Source organism: Nylanderia fulva, unplaced genomic scaffold (genome assembly GCF_048542155.1).
Source record: "Nylanderia fulva isolate GAGA-0341 unplaced genomic scaffold, ASM4854215v1 Scaffold40, whole genome shotgun sequence".
In the NCBI taxonomy this organism is placed as follows: domain Eukaryota; kingdom Metazoa; phylum Arthropoda; class Insecta; order Hymenoptera; family Formicidae; genus Nylanderia; species Nylanderia fulva.
In genome coordinates, this window is record NW_028190477.1 from 726,672 (window position 1) to 744,373 (window position 17,702).

Consider the following 17,702-nt stretch of genomic DNA (forward strand, 5'->3'; position numbering starts at 1 on the left):
ATATTTATGTACTGTTATATTTAATTGAAATATTCTATTTATTATAATTATAGTATAATATTGTAGAACGGACCTTAGTTTTTGAAACACAATCGCGAAAAGTACACACACACAATCATAGTATACAAGTGATTCATTAAGTATCAATTTGCACAATTATTTAATTCGATTAAGCAATTAAACATTTCGTGACTGCTGTTTATCGAAATAAATATTTTGCGTAACTTTATTTATTTAAGTAGATAGAAATTTATGCAAAAATCAGTCTTAAGATGTATTTATAATAATCAATTGTATTAAAAATCATATATGTATGTTAATAATTTGACCGCATAACGTAAAAATACTTTAAATTTCGTTTTTAAAGGAGCGAATAAATTATTTATGAATGCATTTAATAATGTGTATTATATATTTATACAATATCTAGGAAATTTGCTCTTTAGGCGAAATCAACTTTATCGATATATCGTTTTCAACATTGAGATGTTTACGTGATCATTAATGATCTGCTGTAATTTGTAATCTCTGCTATTCACGCACTTGCAAAGTTAGTGTCTATATATATTGCGGAAATGCGAATATCGATCTTCACGCGCTTTTTTCTCAGATATTTTACGCCATATTCAAGAGCGCGTCTCCTGACATGTAAAGTGTTACGCATTCTTTAATTGTATTCAGGTATAATTAGTGCGCACGTAACTCCCTCATCAAAAATTTAAAAAAATATTTAGTGCTCTGCATTTAAGCATTTAAATAATTTTAAAGATTTTTCTCTGTAATATATATTCAGCTTAATTATATTTATCAAGTGTTATTATACAATATGTATTGAAATCAAATATTACACAATGAAGATTTAGTTTGCGATTGCAAGACAATCGCGATTTCAGAAAATTGAAATAGCATCAAATTCAATACTTCTTTAATTTGCCTTTTTCCAATTTCTCTCGAATTTGTGATATATAATTTATGCTGTAAATATAAATTAAATTTGAATTTTTAATAACGTAGCATTCGAGTTAATTCGGATTATAAAATAACGAATAGTATTTCTGATTTAAATATTCGTATAGCAACAATGCTGTACAGCTCATTTTTCAAATATTATTTGGATTACGTGTGTAATATGCATCAATAAATTATTATAGGAAGCTTAATAAAATGCATAATGTATAATTACAGAGAGAGACACACAATATTTTAATAACCACATACTGAGGTGCACCAGTAGCATAAATATTGTTAAGTACATGAGTCAACTTAAAAACACTTATTTCCACTCGCTCTATAAATAAATAACTGTATACAAATGTATATAAATGTATCGTATAAATTCGACAGAGACGTGAAAAGAGACAAATTAATTAAATTTTAGACATAGGCAAAAACTTAATTGAAAGTGATACTTGATTGTTCGGAAAATAATAAACAAAATTAATTTGTTTTCTAAATTATAAATATGTTAAACGCAATATTAATTTTTATTATATTCCTAAAGATAACAATCATTATTTTCCGAACAATGTAACATAAATAAAAAATAAACTCACATTGCGTTGAGTCGATTATCTAACCTCTCTGCTTTAATATATCCCCTTTAATGTTCCACTGCTGCTCTGCTATAATCCCATATGGTTTGACACTGATCACTGCACTATTTTTTTTATCATTTTATATTTGCAATAATTATTTATCGCACTTCACTACACACAGATGCACTCCCGTTTACTCGCGCACGAAATCCAGACGAAAATCGCGGATGCTTATTCGTACGCGAATAAAACCGACGCTCCGTTTTCAGCGTCGCCGCTTTTTTCAAGGCCAATTATTTGCGGGCCTCATCAAACGATAATGGCGACTTCCCTGCGACGCACTCAGAAGTCGCTGATATTCCAGCAATTGGGCATTACACGGCGTTCGCGACGTACGCGGAAAGCGAGAACTCGACAACCGACAACCTGCGCACTGCACGTCCGACGCGAGACTAGTTTCAAGGTGACCCGCACGCCGGCGCACGCTACGCGTCTAGCGGGGGACTGATCCCAATAGCCAATCGCGAGGCTCGATACGTACGGAGTCTCGCGATTGGTGCGCCGTAGGGTTCTCCTATCCGTATATAAGAGCTGCGTTGAACGACAGGCCGGACAGATGCTTCTCGATGTTCTGCGTAGCTGGTCGGCGGATAATGCTCCTATTCGTCATGTTTGGTCATAGAAAAGGCTAAGAGAGAGAGGAAAAAAACATTCAACCAGTCTTGCGCCCAAAAAAGATTGATAAGAAATCTTAATTATGGATTGGAGATAATTATAAATGGCTCTTTTTAGGGCCCCTAATTTCCAACGGAGGACGTCATTCGTTCGCAATTCTTTTCCTTTATATATTCTTTTTCTTTATGCAATTACATATAAATAGAAAATACAGATGATTGAATTGTATTATTTAAAACCAACGATTCTAAAACTAATTATTCAAAACAGAAATACTTATTGATTCCATTTCAATCAATAAATATATCAAAAAGCTGAATTTGTGAAAAATTCATGTGTGTACATTTTGATTTAATATAATAGCTACATGTTATGTAATTAGATGTATAAAAATCTATATATTTTTATATAGCGAGATATTTATATATATATAAAATTAATAAGTATTTTTTTTATTAATTAGTTTTAGGATTATTTGTTTTAAATGATAGAATTCAATCATATGATTCTAAGATTATATAATTATTTCAAAATGAACATATGAACTTTTGAAAAATGCATGTGTACATTTTCATTTAATATAATTGCTATATGTATAATTAATTGTGTAAAATCTATATATTTTATATAGCAAGATATATATAGAATTAATAAGTATTTTTTTTAATAATTAATTCTAGGATCGTTTGTTTTAAATAAAAGAATTCAATCATATGTATTTTCTATTTATATGTAATTGTATAAAGAAAAAGAATATATAAAGAAAAAGAATTGCGAACGAATGACGTCCTCCGTTGGAAATTAGTGGTCCTTAAAAGGGCCGTTACAATTATCGTCAATCCATAGTTAAGATTTCTTATCAATCTTTGGTGGTAAGACCGGTTGAATGTTTTTTCCTTTCTCTTAACCTTTTCGCTTTTTCTACGACCAGACATGACGAATAGAAGATTTGCGGTTATCGAACGAGAGATCCTTTATCGATATGACCAACACGATGCGCACAACGCTCCAATATATTCTGTAAAGCACGCAAGCTTCGCCACGCTTTTATACTAAGTTGCGGGTACTTCGAGCGGCCAATCACGTGCCGCGGCGTGGCTATACAGCACGCTATTGGTCCGCTCAAGGTACCGCTACTTAGTATAAATAGCGTGGCGAAGCTTGCGTGCTTCACAGAACATATTGGAGCGTCGTATCCATCGCGTCGATCACATCGATAAAGGATCTCTCGTTCGATAACCGCAAATCTTCTATTCGTCATGTCTGGTCATAGAAAAAGCGAAAAGGCTAAGAGAAAGGAAAAAACATTCAACTGGTCTTGCTACCAAAGAAGATCGATAAGAAATCTTAACTATGGATTGACGATAATTAGAACGGCTCTTTTTATGGCCACTAATTTCCAACGGAGGACGTTATTCGTTCGCAATTCTTTTCCTTTTTACAATTATATAAATAGAAAACACAGATGATTGAATTCTATTATTTAAAACAAACGATCCTAAAACTAATTATTCAAAAAAATACTTATTGATTCTATATGTATAAATATCTTGCTATATAAAAATATATAGATTTTGTACATTTAATTATAGATACAGCTATTATATTAAACCAAAATGTACACACATGAATTTTTGAAGAAAATGTGTGAAATAATTATATAATCATAATCATATGATTGAATTCTATTATTTAAAACAGACGATCCTAAAACTAATTATTAAAAAAAATACTTATTGATAATCTTAACTATTTTACTTGAATACTTATTGATTCTATATACCTACATACAAATATCTTGCTATATTAAAATATATAGATTTTATACATTAATTATACATATAGCTATTATATTAAATCAAAATGTACACACATGAATTTTGTTCAAAAATTAATATAATAGAGATTCAATATAATAGTTACATGTATAATTAAATGTATAAAATCTATATATTTTAATACAGCAAGATATTTAAATATATAGAATCAATAAGTATTTTTGTTTTGAATAATTAGTTTTAGAATCGTTGGTTTTAAATAATACAATTCAATCATCTGTATTTTCTATTTATATGTAATTGCATAAAGAAAAAGAATATATAAAGGAAAAGAATTGCGAACGAATGACGTCCTCCGTTGGAAATTAGGGGCCCTAAAAAGAGCCATTTATAATTATTTCCAATCCATAATTAAGATTTCTTATCAATCTTTTTTGGGCGCAAGACTGGTTGAATGTTTTTTTCCTCTCTCTCTTAGCCTTTTCCATGACCAAACATGACGAATAGGAGCATTATCCGCCGACCAGCTACGCAGAACATCGAGAAGCATCTGTCCGGCCTGTCGTTCAACGCAGCTCTTATATACGGATCGGAGAACCCTACGGCGCACCAATCGCGAGACTCCGTACGTATCGAGCCTCGCGATTGGCTATTGGGATCAGGCCGTTACAAGCCCGCTAGACGCGTAGCATGCGCCGGCGTGCGGGTCACCTTGGAACTAGTCTCGCGTCGGACGTGCAGTGCGTAGGTTGTCGGTTGTCGAGTTCTCGCTTTCCGCGTACGTCGCGAACGCCGTGTAATGCCCAATTCTGGAATATCAGCGACTTCTGAGTGCGTCGCAGGGGTCGCCATTATCGTTTGATGAAGCCCGCAAATAATTGGCCTTGAAAAAAGCGGCGACGCTGAAAACGGAGCGTCGGTTTTATTCGCGTACGAATAAGCATCCGCGATTTTCGTCTGGATTTCGTGCGCGAGTAAACGGGAGTGCATCTGTGTGTAGTGAAGTGCGATAAATAATTATTGCAAATATAAAATGATAAAAAAAATAGTGCAGTGATCAGTGCCAAACCATATGGGATTATAGCAGAGCAGCAGTGGAACATTAAAGGGGATATATTAAAGCAGAGAGGTTAGATAATCGACTCAACGCAATGTGAGTTTATTTTTTATTTATGTTACATTGTTCGGAAAATAATGATTGTTATCTTTAGGAATATAATAAAAATTAATATTGCGTTTAACATATTTATAATTTAGAAAACAAATTAATTTTGTTTATTATTTTCCGAACAATCAAGTATCACTTTCAATTAAGTTTTTGTCTAAAATTTAATTAATTTGTCTCTTTTCACGTCTCTGTCGAATTTATACGATACATTTATATACATTTGTATACAGTTATTTATTTATAGAGCGAGTGGAAATAAGTGTTTTTAAGTTGACTCATGTACTTAACAATATTTATGCTACTGGTGCACCTCAGTATGTGGTTATTAAAATATTGTGTGTCTCTCTCTGTAATTATACATTATGCATCTTATTAAGCTTCCTATAATAATTTATTGATGCATATTACACACGTAATCCAAATAATGTTTGAAAAATGAGCTGTACAGCATTGTTGCTATAAGAATATTTAAATCAGAAATACTATTCGCTATTTTATAATCCGAATTAAATTTTCAAAATTATTTATACATTATAAAATAAAAAAATTATTTATTCTATCTATTTAATAAATGTGAAATAAAAAAATAAAAAATTTTTCAGTGAAAATTTTATATTTCAATATATTCGTCGTAATATTCTGAAAAAAGAGGAGAGAGAGAGAAGTAGATATACTGTTTTCTTCGACTAATTATCTACGTAATGTAACATTTCTGTCATTTTCATTGACAACATTTCATTCTTATTAGTTCGAGACACCGTGTAAGTGTTGAGAAAGAAAACGTTTGTTCTCGGAATAGCAAATAGATAGAATTGACACCGTTTGAATTTTTCAACACTCGTTAGAGTTGTTTTTCGAATGTTGCGTTATTAAAAATAAAAATTTAATCTATATTTACAGAATAAATTATATATCACAAATTCGAGAGAAATTGGAAAAAGACAAATTAAAAAAGTTTTGAATTTGATCCTATTTCAATTTTCTGCAATCGCGATTGTCTTGCAATCGCAAATTAAACCTTCATTGTGAAATATATCTGATTTGAATACAATATTGTATAACACTTATTTTGAATAAATATAATCAAGTTGAATATATATTATGTAAAAAAATTTTTATAATATTTAAATGCTTAAATGCTGAGCATTAAATTGTTCTTTATTTTCTGGGAGAAAATTACTGCAGTAACTTTTCTTTTTTTTTTTAATCAACTAATATTAAAAACTAATATTATAGGAAAAATAAAACTAACCTGAGGAAAAATAAAACTAACCCGAGGAAAAATAATACTAATATTAGGAAAAATAAAATTATAAAAAAAATTAATATAATTATGTACATAATAGAAATTCAGCGATTTTAAATTATTTACATAAAAGAAATAGGTACGGCAAAATTAAATTTATGTGCATAATAGAAATAGATGCTTCTCTCTTTCTCTCCTCTATATTTTTCAGAGTATATTACAACAATATATTTAAAATATAAAATTTTCTCTGAAATTTTAAAAATTTTTTATTTTACATTTTTTAAATAGATAAAATAATTTTTATATAATTTTTCTATAAATAATTTTTGAAATTTAATTTGGATTATAAAATAATGAATAATATTCTCTAATATAAATATTCTTATAATAAAATGAGATAATGCGTACGCACAGCGATATTTGTTTTATTTTAGTATACATATCTAAAATGTATATTAAATTTTCTTAAAACTCATATTTTTCAATTTTTACTTCTATATTAATTTCGTTGTTTTAAACTCGCCAATGTTGACAATGTTGATCAGATATATTTGCAAACATCAGATATATTTGCAAACATAAATCACATATTCTCAATTTTATATAAAAATTATTACATACTATTTGATACTATTTAATTCTTCAATAATCTAATTACATAGCAACACATTATATCACCATAAATAAGAACAGTAACATTTCAGCAGGTTTGTGTTTGATAGCGAACATAAACGGTCGAGTTACAAAAAATCACTCTTTATCATCTGAGAACAAATCTTCATAGTCATAGATGGAATTTGCAGTCAGTAATGTTATATTGTAATATTTACACAGTAATCGTTTTCGAAAACTGCTAAAAATTATTTAAGATACATTATTTTCTACATAAGCAGTTTCTTTTACTATATGCAAACCTTTCTCATTAATTTTCATGATAATATTTTGTAATGCATTTATAGAATTTATTTTTGCATCACATTTTCTTCCGCATCTAATATTCAAGCCAATCTATAATAAGTGTTTTAGTTTTTTAGAATGTCTTTGAATTTCCTCTTCAATATCAATTTAAAATATATTAACATAATTTTGCTATACCTCACGTAAAATATTTTTAAAATTTTACAGTAATTGCTATATTAAATTTATGTAGATTTAATGTCAAAGATTTAATATATCTTTTACAATTTTTTAATGTTTACCAATTAAAATTGTTTTTCAGAGTTTGTAGATTTATGCCTTTATTCGGTAATAATATTATCATTACCACACAGATCTTGATTCTGTAAAGTTGTATGATTAAATTTAATTCTTTAACATTTTTTAAGAATGATAATTATACTTACCAAGTTCCATAATGTTGCATGTTGAAACATTAGAGGGACCAAATACTTTTTCATTTCGGAAACATAAAATTTATTTTGCTAGTTATTTATTTTGTTATTCGATTAATTAAGGATTATAATAAACTTATTTATATTATTAAGCTTATAATATATATTTAAATACATGCTTATAAGCATGTATTTAAATATACGTATTATATTATATATAAAGTAGTATAGTTGTCTAGATTTCCTACTTTTTTGTAAGTATTACACTTTAAACCATTTTAAATGACTATTTAATTTATCTGAAATACTTCAAAAATTTGAAAAATTAAAAAATTGAAAACTTACATATTATTATTATATATGTTTCAATTTTTTGATCAAAAATTATATTTATTTAATATAAGATGCTAGCAGTGTTGAACTTTAATTGTGTAAAAATTCAAGATAGAAAATTTTCTTCATCTTCGTCCGAGATATAATTTTGGTTAAACATAACATCGAATCTCCAATCTTTTATCCCTAATCATCGTCACGTATGCGATAATTATTATAATACATTATAATTATTACAATTAAACTTATAAGAAAGAAGAGAAATATGATTCCATTTTGTTATTATTTTGTTTTCTAAATTTTTTAGTTTTTTTATATTTATAATAAATTAATATTTTTGTAATAATATAACTGTTTGAAATATTACTTATACTTTTATATAATAAATATAATTATTGCAAAATAAATATAATTCTTGCATATTTTTCTTACTAACAATAAAATGATATTTTTACAACATTTTTTCTACTGTAACAATCTATTTTGTATATAAAATTGATTGTTACAAATGTCATCTCATGATATTTTCTATAACTATAAACTAATAAATCATATATATATATATATATATATATATATATATATATATATTCGTATGAAACATGACTTGATAATATAAACACAGCTATCGAAAAAGTCTTTTGTGGTATCTATCCGATTTATAAGAAACAGTAAAAGAAAAGTTTATCAACTTTTTTTGCTTTATAATCCCGGTCTCCTGACTTGAGGTGTTACTGATGACAACATTTCTGACGACGATTATTAACACAGGTCACGAGTTGCGGACACAGGTAGAAAATGTAAAACAGTGTGTGCTATCAGTATTGTGCGAACTGTCTCGAAATATAGCAGTCAAATCTCATTTAAACTGGAAATCCTTCTCAAAAATTGGAGTTCGACGTTGTTGGTCAAAATTCGAGATTATCTGTAAAACCACGTAAGATTCACCTGAATTTTGTGAAAAAACATGACGTTCTCTACGATTTTTTTTGACAATATTTCTTGTTAATAGCTGGTTCAACACTGTTAGAATCTTATATATACAGAATTTTTGATTAAAATTGAATAACATAATAATAACAAGTTAATAAGTTTTAAATATTTAAATTTTTTAGATTTTTAAAATATTTTAAATAGTTATTTTAAATAATAGTTGAATATTTAACGCTTGCAAAGTATAAAGATTCAAAAAGCTATTATATATACGTATAATGCATATAAATTTAATGATAAATGTATTAATTTAGTTTAATAACTTAGCCTTTATTTTAGTCGAAATATATAATTTTCATACTCAAATCGTAAAATTGTAGTTGCCATGATGTTCTTGTGGAAAGGTAATTATATGTCAATTTATTCAAAAATATTTTCTCTAATATAATTACATATAGTTATACAATATTATATACTCATGTTTAATGTGTGTGTATATATATTTATGTACATATCTATATTTCTCTTGTTTAATATATTATTAGTATTATTTTTAATAGATGAGAAAACTCCTTATAATTTTGTGTCAAACATATTCTTTGCAGAATTGTTTACGATTATCATCTTAATATATTCAGTATCATCGAATATTATCGATGATGATATCAATCTAGAAATGTTTTCTGATATTTTCCAAATGTTTGATGGAGAAGAAAATATATTAAATGTGCAAAATGAAAACGCAAATATATTAATTGAGCAAGTTGAAAAAGAAAATATATTAATAAATAAGCAAGACGATTTTGACATTGTATCGACATTGCGTAATAACTTTACAAGTTTTTTGCATACGGTACGTAATCAATGCATTTGATATTTTATATGTATAAGCATTGAGTTTTCTAACTTGTTAATTGTGTTTAATCATAGAGTGTTTTATCAGCAAATCCCGACAAGAACGTGATAGTTTGTTCTTTAAATATATATACAATGTTGTCTTTACTTTCTACTGTAGCGGATAAAAATACAGGAAATAATTTAAAATCTATTCTTAATATTAATAGTGAAATAATGAGATTTGATGATTTTTTATATGAGGAGCTGCGCAATCATTTACATGTAAGATAAAGAATAAAAATTATAATACATTATTCTTTTCAAAAATAACACATTTAAAATAAATGTTTCAGAAAATGAGAGACGAAATTCAGAGTAAAAATGCAGTATATATTCATTATCGTACAATTCCAGATACAAATTTTGCATTAATTTGCAAACGTGACTTTAAATGTTATATTACAATAACAGATTTCAGCAGTGTACGTGCTATTGAAACTATTAATTCATTGATTTGGAATGCAATGAAGATGTCAAATGTAATTTCTCCAGGTAGTACATTTAATTAAATAATTGCATTGAATTTAAGGAAATTATGATTTATGTAAGGCATTTTCAATAATTAAATATTTTAAACAGAACATATCGATCAAGATACAAAATTTTTGTTGGTAAATACTATGCGCTTTAAAAGCAGTTGGTTACGACCATTTAACGAAATAAATAATTGGCAAGGGAAATTTCATGTTTCAAAAACGGAAAAATATTTGGTCCCGCTAATGTTACAAAATGCAACATATAATTATGGAACTATATCATCTTGGCGTTCCAGATTCATCGAAATTCCATACTTGGTAAGTAATTATCATTCTTTAAAAAATGTTAAAGAATAAAATTTAATCATATAACTCTTTTACAGAATTCAGATCTGGCAATGATAATATTATTACCGAATAAACGCATAAATTTACAGACTCTGGAAAACAATTTTAAATGGCAAACATTAAGAGATAGTAAAAGATATAATAAGTCTTTGACATTAGCTCTACCTAAATTTAAGGTCGCAACTACTGTAGATTTAAAAGATATTTTACGTAAAGTATGGCAAAATTATGTTAATATATGTTTTAAACTGATATTGAAGAAGAAATTCAGAGACATTCTAAAAATTTACTTGTAGATTGGCGTGAACATTGATTGTGGACACGAATGTGAAGCAGAATTAAATTCTGTGAATATATTACAACATATTGTCATAGAAGTTAACGAGAGAGGTTCACATAGTGATCAAGAAACTGCTTATGAAGAAGGTAATGTATTTATCCATGAATAATTTTTGGATGTCTTTGAAAACGATTATTGTATAAATATTACAATAAAACATTATTATTTACAGATATCTATGATTATAATAAATTGTTCTCGAAAGATAAAGACCAGTTTTATGTATGTCGTCCATTTATGTTTGTTGTCGAATACAAACCTTTACGAGTGCCACTGTTCTTAGGAAGCATACGGAACTTAAAAGATATAACATACTCTATTCTAATAGAGAATTAATTATAAATTTTATTATATTCTTAAATTTGTTAAAAATTAACATTATATGCGTTTAAATTTCAATATAAGTTTAGGTGTAAGTATATCGTAACATTTTTGTGATTTTATCACACTATATGTATGGGGAAATTTGAGTTTAAAAATAATTTATAATTTGGCAGATGTCTTTATGTGAGTATATTTGTTTATTACATATTAAAGATGTTCTATTATAAATATGCAATATTTAACCGAATGCATATGCATAATACAGTGTAAAACAAACAAATATATTTAATATAAATGATATTATATATCTGCGTTCTTTATATCAGATATTAAATAATGATTAATCTCTCTGTGAATATACTATATGTGATTATATAATCATACAAATCTGCGATATTTAATTAACTATGTTTATATCAATATATATATTTATTGTGAGAACAATTTGTAGAATATATTTATTTTGTGGATATTTGATTATATACTTTTTCAAAGAATAAATTTGGATTAATAGTTTGCCATAATAATATCGAATTTAAACATGACAATTAAAATAAAATTTTTTTAATGATGCGCTATTTAAATAAAAATTACAAAAAATGAAGTAGCAAATAAAAAAGAGCTTATATAATTGGTAATTGATTCTTTAACTAATACTTTTTTTAATAAAAAAGACTGTTATATAAAATAGAAAAAAAGTAGAACTATTATAGAACATTTATTAAATTATCACAACTTTTTTCCAATTGTAATATTTGACAATAATAATCTTTGAGTTACAAATTATGAAATATTAAAATTTAGCAATTTAATATATTATTAGAATAAAGTTCGAGTTTTTTTTTGCAAATTGTAAATTTTAAAATTATATTTAACCATGTCCGAACTTTTGTTTTGAAGTTTTCAAATTTAAATAAAAATATATTTAAAATATTTACTTCATCTATTCTAAGTATGTAGTGTGTGCATCTGTGTTTAACAAAAAAATTATATTTTGTGTAAACTTTATTATATAAATAACATATAATATATAGGTTCAATGTTAGAACCGCATTCTTTATATACATATATGTATGCACATAACACATTTACAGATTATTATAGTTATATTGAAATTTTTAATATATTTCTCATACATCTAATTTTGATTGAATGGAATTTATTTTTCATTGGAGGGAGAATTTGCGATGAGAAAAGTACTAACTTTGTTATTATCAAATCAGAACACAGCTCGTGTGGTCGATGATGAGCACGAACTTCTACACAAACACGCGCGTCTTCACTATATTTAATTCGTGGCCAAGTCGCTCACCGGACATTTCGAATCGCGCGCGTGTCTCGACGACACAAGTGAATGCGAGTGTAAACAAGTGTCTGCCGGGTCTGTTTTGCAACGTTTTCTCTGCGTTTACGTTACGGAACGTGACTTTAAGATGGGAGTGACCGTGTAAGTAATGCTCAAGTTTCAGTACTTGTTGCGTTACAAGTTCTCAGTTTTTCGGTCGACACGTATCGCGACATATTAATGCGCATCTCTTTTATTAAGGTTATGTCGAGCATGTGCCATTTCGTTTCTCGTACATTTCATTCTTATCGTAAAGCATCGAAAATCTTTGTCGAACATTTTTGTCAGTAGAAAATAATTTGCACATATGTTGATTTACAGACTGCAGCAATTTCCGATGACCGAGAACCGGACAGGACCGCAGACGATCGAGTTTCTCACGAAGAGAGTCGTCGCTCTTGGAGCGGTACAGGTGGGGCAATTCCTGGTGGATTGCGAGACGTACATGTCGGTGCCGCAGCTTGGTAAGTGCATTTTCCTCTTTAATTTAGCGTCTGCGTTTCCTCGTCTCTTGCGCGTTTCGTATCGTGCTGCTTATAACGAGTAGTACATAGCATTTGGCATAGATGGCCGTTGTATGTTGTATGCACCATGAAAATCTATAATTCTTTTACTATTTTTTATAAATCAATTAATTTAATTAAACATAAGCTGATCCTTGTTTTTATATTTTACAATATTCACTTTTAAGTTTTTTTAAATCAAATACATACATTTTAACATTTCCAAAAATTTATTATCAGTTTCAGAAAAATATTATATATATATTATATATATATTATATATATATTATATATATATTTATATATATTTCTAATTCTTAAAAAATTATAGAATGCATACATATACACACGACGTTTCAAAAAAGAGAAAATATATTAATCAATTTATGATACTAAATAATTAATTGAAAAAATCATTACATAAATTTTTATATTTTTAAAAATTGGCATCATTATCAGTGTCAAAAATGAATACATATTTCTAATGAAAAAATTATAGAAAGCATTATGACATAAGAGAAAACATATTATAAAGCTAATTTAATATATTAAAGTATTAATTGAAATAGTAAAATTAGTAAATTGTACTATCTCACACATAAATAATATAATTTTAAAAACTCTATCTTATCGCCAAAAAATATATTTTGAAGATATTAAATATCTTCAAGGAAAATTTTATATAAGGAAATATATAAAGAAACATTTTAAAGAAATCTAATATATCACAGATATTATATATATATATATATATATAATTTAAATTTTTATAAAAAAAGCTGTTGCATTTCTAATTTAATTTTCCATAAATTAAATTTTATATAGAATCATGTTCTTCTAATATTGTTTTATTATTTATCGATAGTTTTTTAGGGCAATGCGTATTAAACAGATAGACATATTTTTTCTCTTATTACTTGTCTTTTTTTTTCGCGTTTATACATGTGTATATAGGTCTGTATATACAAATACGCGATTCGTTAGTTCCGCCGAAAGTGTCATTAGCGATCGTGTACATTAAATACATCTTTCGTTATTTCTAGAGAGAGGTGTAAACGCGGACGCTAACAAAATCACTTAAGTACTTATCCGTAACGTAAATATATATATTTATATGTATATATATATTGCACCAGAGAATTGAGTGCATATCTCTTCTAAAGCAAGTCGTCGTATTGACAGTTTTGTGCTACTCGTATTACTTTAATTAACGAATACAATGGCCGGTCTTAAAATTAATTCATTGAACGAAATCATCTTACTTGGTGTTCTTGTTTTATCGCAAGAAAAGAGTAAAAGTGTTCGCCCATCATAATCTTCTATTCGATGATAGAATTGCGCGCCCGTATTTCTCGAGATGTCGACGCACAGTCTTTTTATTAGTTTTTGCACAGAAATAATTCTAATATTAAACGCTTCGCTCCGTAATTTATTTGCGTTGTTTTCGCGTCGCATCGCGTGGAAACGCAGAATAAAGTGTAAGTATTAACTCTACAAAGATACAAATACAGCTATATCTCTAGGCATCATTACAAAAATATTAAATCTAGCAAGCGAAGTTAAACGTGGCCCGTTACAGATAAATCGGTGTAATATTTATTGATTTATATATATATCTTGAGATTTATATATTATCCATATTATTATTCTCTTTCTCTGTTTTTTCCCTTCATTGAAAATACGTTTCGTTTAATTTGATTATCCGTGACAATATATAACATGACATATAAGATTTATAATCATCCTCTTAGCGACGGCCAGCGCTATAATTCTCATTTGAATATTATATATTTATTGTCAATAAATTGCATATAGTGGTTTTATTGTCGGTAAGTAGAATTATACGTAAAATTTGCGATTCTCTCTCTTTCCAGAGGAAAAGCCATTTCCTCACATCTGAGGATAATATATATATATTGTAACATATTTTGATTTTTCCTAGATTGAATCCCTATTTTTACTCGTAATTTGATTGCAACGTGCTAAGTATGCGTTTTTAATTCGCTAATGCGGATTTTAATATTTCAATTTCGGTCTTCGGCGATTTTCTAACATTTTATTATTCGTGTTCCGCGTAAAAGGGGTAAGTAAAGTATATCGCGCGATATATAGGTATCTAAAAAGCTGTTATCGATCACGTTCGCATTATTTTGTACAATTACACGCACCCTCATTCACACACACAGATTGTTTCTCGTCTCAGGATGCAGCAGATGCACACACTCGCATGTACAATACAGATATCCATTTATCGGGTTTTATCGTGAAGACTAAAATGCAGTAATGCGAAATCTCTGATTCTGAAAATTTCACTATTACCGCTACATATTTTACGACAAATTTTCAATTCACGAAAGTGCACAGTGCAGATTTTAGTTTTTTTTTTTCGTTTTTGTTTTTTTTTTGTTTTACGTAGTTTATAACGTTTCTACGGGGGAAAGGAAAGGAGAAGATATATATCGGTTCTTCTTATTTTCGTTTACATGGAAGATCTAACGCAATGTGTGGTCGCAAATATAATATATTCATTATGCCATTCGGCAATAGTAAAGCTCGCTTATTCGGCGCGGTATATACTATGTAAGAACGAGAGTTAATTTCATCGAGTCATTACAGTCTATAAAGTAAAATCTGGAAGTTGATTGTTTATCCTACACGCACTCGTTTCACGAGCGTGTTACATCGCGTTAAAACTAATTACAGACTAAACAGTTACCCAATACTGTATCCAAGCCCTTGAGCATCGTAAAGAGTATACAGTGTTTTGAAATATATATTTCACACTAAAATATCTTTTTTTTTTAATTGGAATATTTTTAAATATTAATTAGATGTTACTTAGGTGAATTTCTTAAATGTTAATTAAATAAATTTTGATTTATAAGTCTGCAAAGTATAAGAAATTATACATATATAACGCAATTGTATTTTCTATCAAATATATGATTTGATTACCAAAATACTTAACATATATATTTATGAAAAAATGGAAAAATAATACACATATAGTATTAAAAAAAAATTCTTTACAATAAAATATTAATTAGAATTTCATTAGCGCTGATATATGTATATATATATATATATATCACATATATTCACATATGTATATATATTTTTTTCGGAACACTCTATGTAACATAGAGTTAGATATTTATGTTTAGGAAGATAATATATGCTTTCTTCTTGTAGACAGTAATGTACGATAACCATCGTATTAAGATATTCTCTTTTAAATGATATGTTGCCCTCCGAATTTATGTAATATTTCGACGCTGGTAATATTATTTTCCTCGCTTATCGTATATATTTTTCTCGCGTCGTGCGTATATAAAAAGTGGAATGTATTTTACGAATCGATATAGTTCGCGCAAACGCAAGTTCTTCCTCCCCCGCATTGATCGATCACTGTCTACAAAAAACACGCGAAAATATTTTAAGTATAGGGATCCTTAATGCGCTTTCGAGACTTTCATACACTTCGTTATAATATAATCGGATATGGCAGGGATATGACTCACGGGTGCAGTTAATAATTACAGATATGAGAAAAGTTTCCGCTTTGCGATTCGCGCGAAGAAAGATTCCCTTTTTATATTGTATATTTCAGCTCATCAAATTCAATTCATTATTACCGAGTTTGGAATTTTCTTACGGCACACAGTTTTATAGCGGCGAAGATATTTCGAAGAAATCTTCCTCCACGAGGATTATCACTCCATCACAAGTGCAAATTGTTAAACCACAAAGTGTAGTCAACTTTTAATAGATACTTCGTCGTGAATATTATCTCTCTCTCTGGCTCCTTTTTTCTCTCTCGCTCTCTCAATCTCGTTCTACAAACTATATAAAAATACAAAATACACGTACATTACGGAGATTTTCGTCTAATCGCGCCATTCGAATGGCTGTATTTTAGAGAAATGCAGGAAATGTTCGAAAGCAGAAGACCTTGAGTAATAGTGAATATCAATTACAGATATAAGAGATACTCGCCCTTGTATCTGTGAATATTTAGTATAATTGCTTTCCAACGTTGCAAGGTACATATATATATGATCTCTTAATAAGCTAATAGTACCAAATTTCTCTTTCGCTCTAGCGGTTTGGCGAAATTGGCAAATTGTGGTATTGTCGAGAATTTGTTTATCTGTATCGTCGCAATTATCGACGATAAGTACCATGAATACAATAGAGTCTCATATGTATATAATATACAATAATCAATATATACGCAATATACGCATCTTATACGAAATATAATATATATAATATATATGTAGACGTATCTACAAATCGATATTGTCATAGTTAAGTCATTGGCGCCTGTGCTACGAAGAGGCCCCGGAATACTCTGATAATTTGATTTAGCGAAAGATATATATTTCTGGTTTTTGTTCACCAAGAATATACTATTGCATCTTGATTGATAACACATTGTAGCATAATGTTCGGCTATATAAATAT

At 28.1% G+C, this 17,702-nt stretch overlaps 3 protein-coding genes across 6 annotated transcripts in view; 2 read left to right on the forward strand and 1 right to left on the reverse strand.

Moving 5' to 3' along the window:
* Positions 1 to 1,972, reverse strand: part of LOC114936410 (uncharacterized) — a 74,134-nt gene extending 72,162 nt beyond the window's left edge. Inside the window, exon 1 of the mRNA XM_029309575.2 lies at positions 1,554 to 1,972. The gene's annotated coding sequence lies outside the window, so the exon portion shown is untranslated. The remainder of the gene's footprint in view (positions 1 to 1,553) is intronic.
* A 2,733-nt stretch (positions 1,973 to 4,705) lies between these two features.
* Positions 4,706 to 17,702, forward strand: part of LOC114936424 (Mediator complex subunit 20) — an 87,546-nt gene continuing 74,549 nt past the window's right edge. Inside the window, exons 1-2 of one of the 3 annotated variants that reach the window (XM_029309599.2) lie at positions 4,706 to 5,141; positions 13,054 to 13,196. In XM_029309599.2, the coding sequence (XP_029165432.1) occupies positions 13,070 to 13,196 (127 nt within the window). In that variant the 5' untranslated portion in view covers positions 4,706 to 5,141; positions 13,054 to 13,069. Of the gene's footprint in view, positions 5,142 to 12,697; positions 12,835 to 12,898; positions 12,934 to 13,053; positions 13,197 to 17,702 lie in introns of those variants that run through there. The other 2 variants (XM_029309598.2, XM_029309600.2) reach the window with 2 other exon arrangements.
* LOC114936419 (antichymotrypsin-2-like) lies at positions 8,833 to 11,814 on the forward strand. Of its 2 annotated transcripts, none has more exons than XM_029309591.2 (9): positions 8,833 to 9,006; positions 9,330 to 9,406; positions 9,608 to 9,855; positions 9,933 to 10,121; positions 10,193 to 10,391; positions 10,479 to 10,693; positions 10,759 to 10,938; positions 11,020 to 11,149; positions 11,236 to 11,814. In XM_029309591.2, exons 2-9 carry the CDS (start codon positions 9,388 to 9,390, stop codon positions 11,397 to 11,399), a joined length of 1,344 nt encoding a protein of 447 aa, XP_029165424.1. In that variant the 5' UTR covers positions 8,833 to 9,006; positions 9,330 to 9,387; the 3' UTR covers positions 11,400 to 11,814. The 2 variants fall into 2 exon arrangements, with proteins under 2 accessions (XP_029165424.1, XP_029165423.1); XM_029309590.2 differs by having other exon boundaries at positions 8,834 to 9,006; positions 9,342 to 9,406; positions 11,236 to 11,812.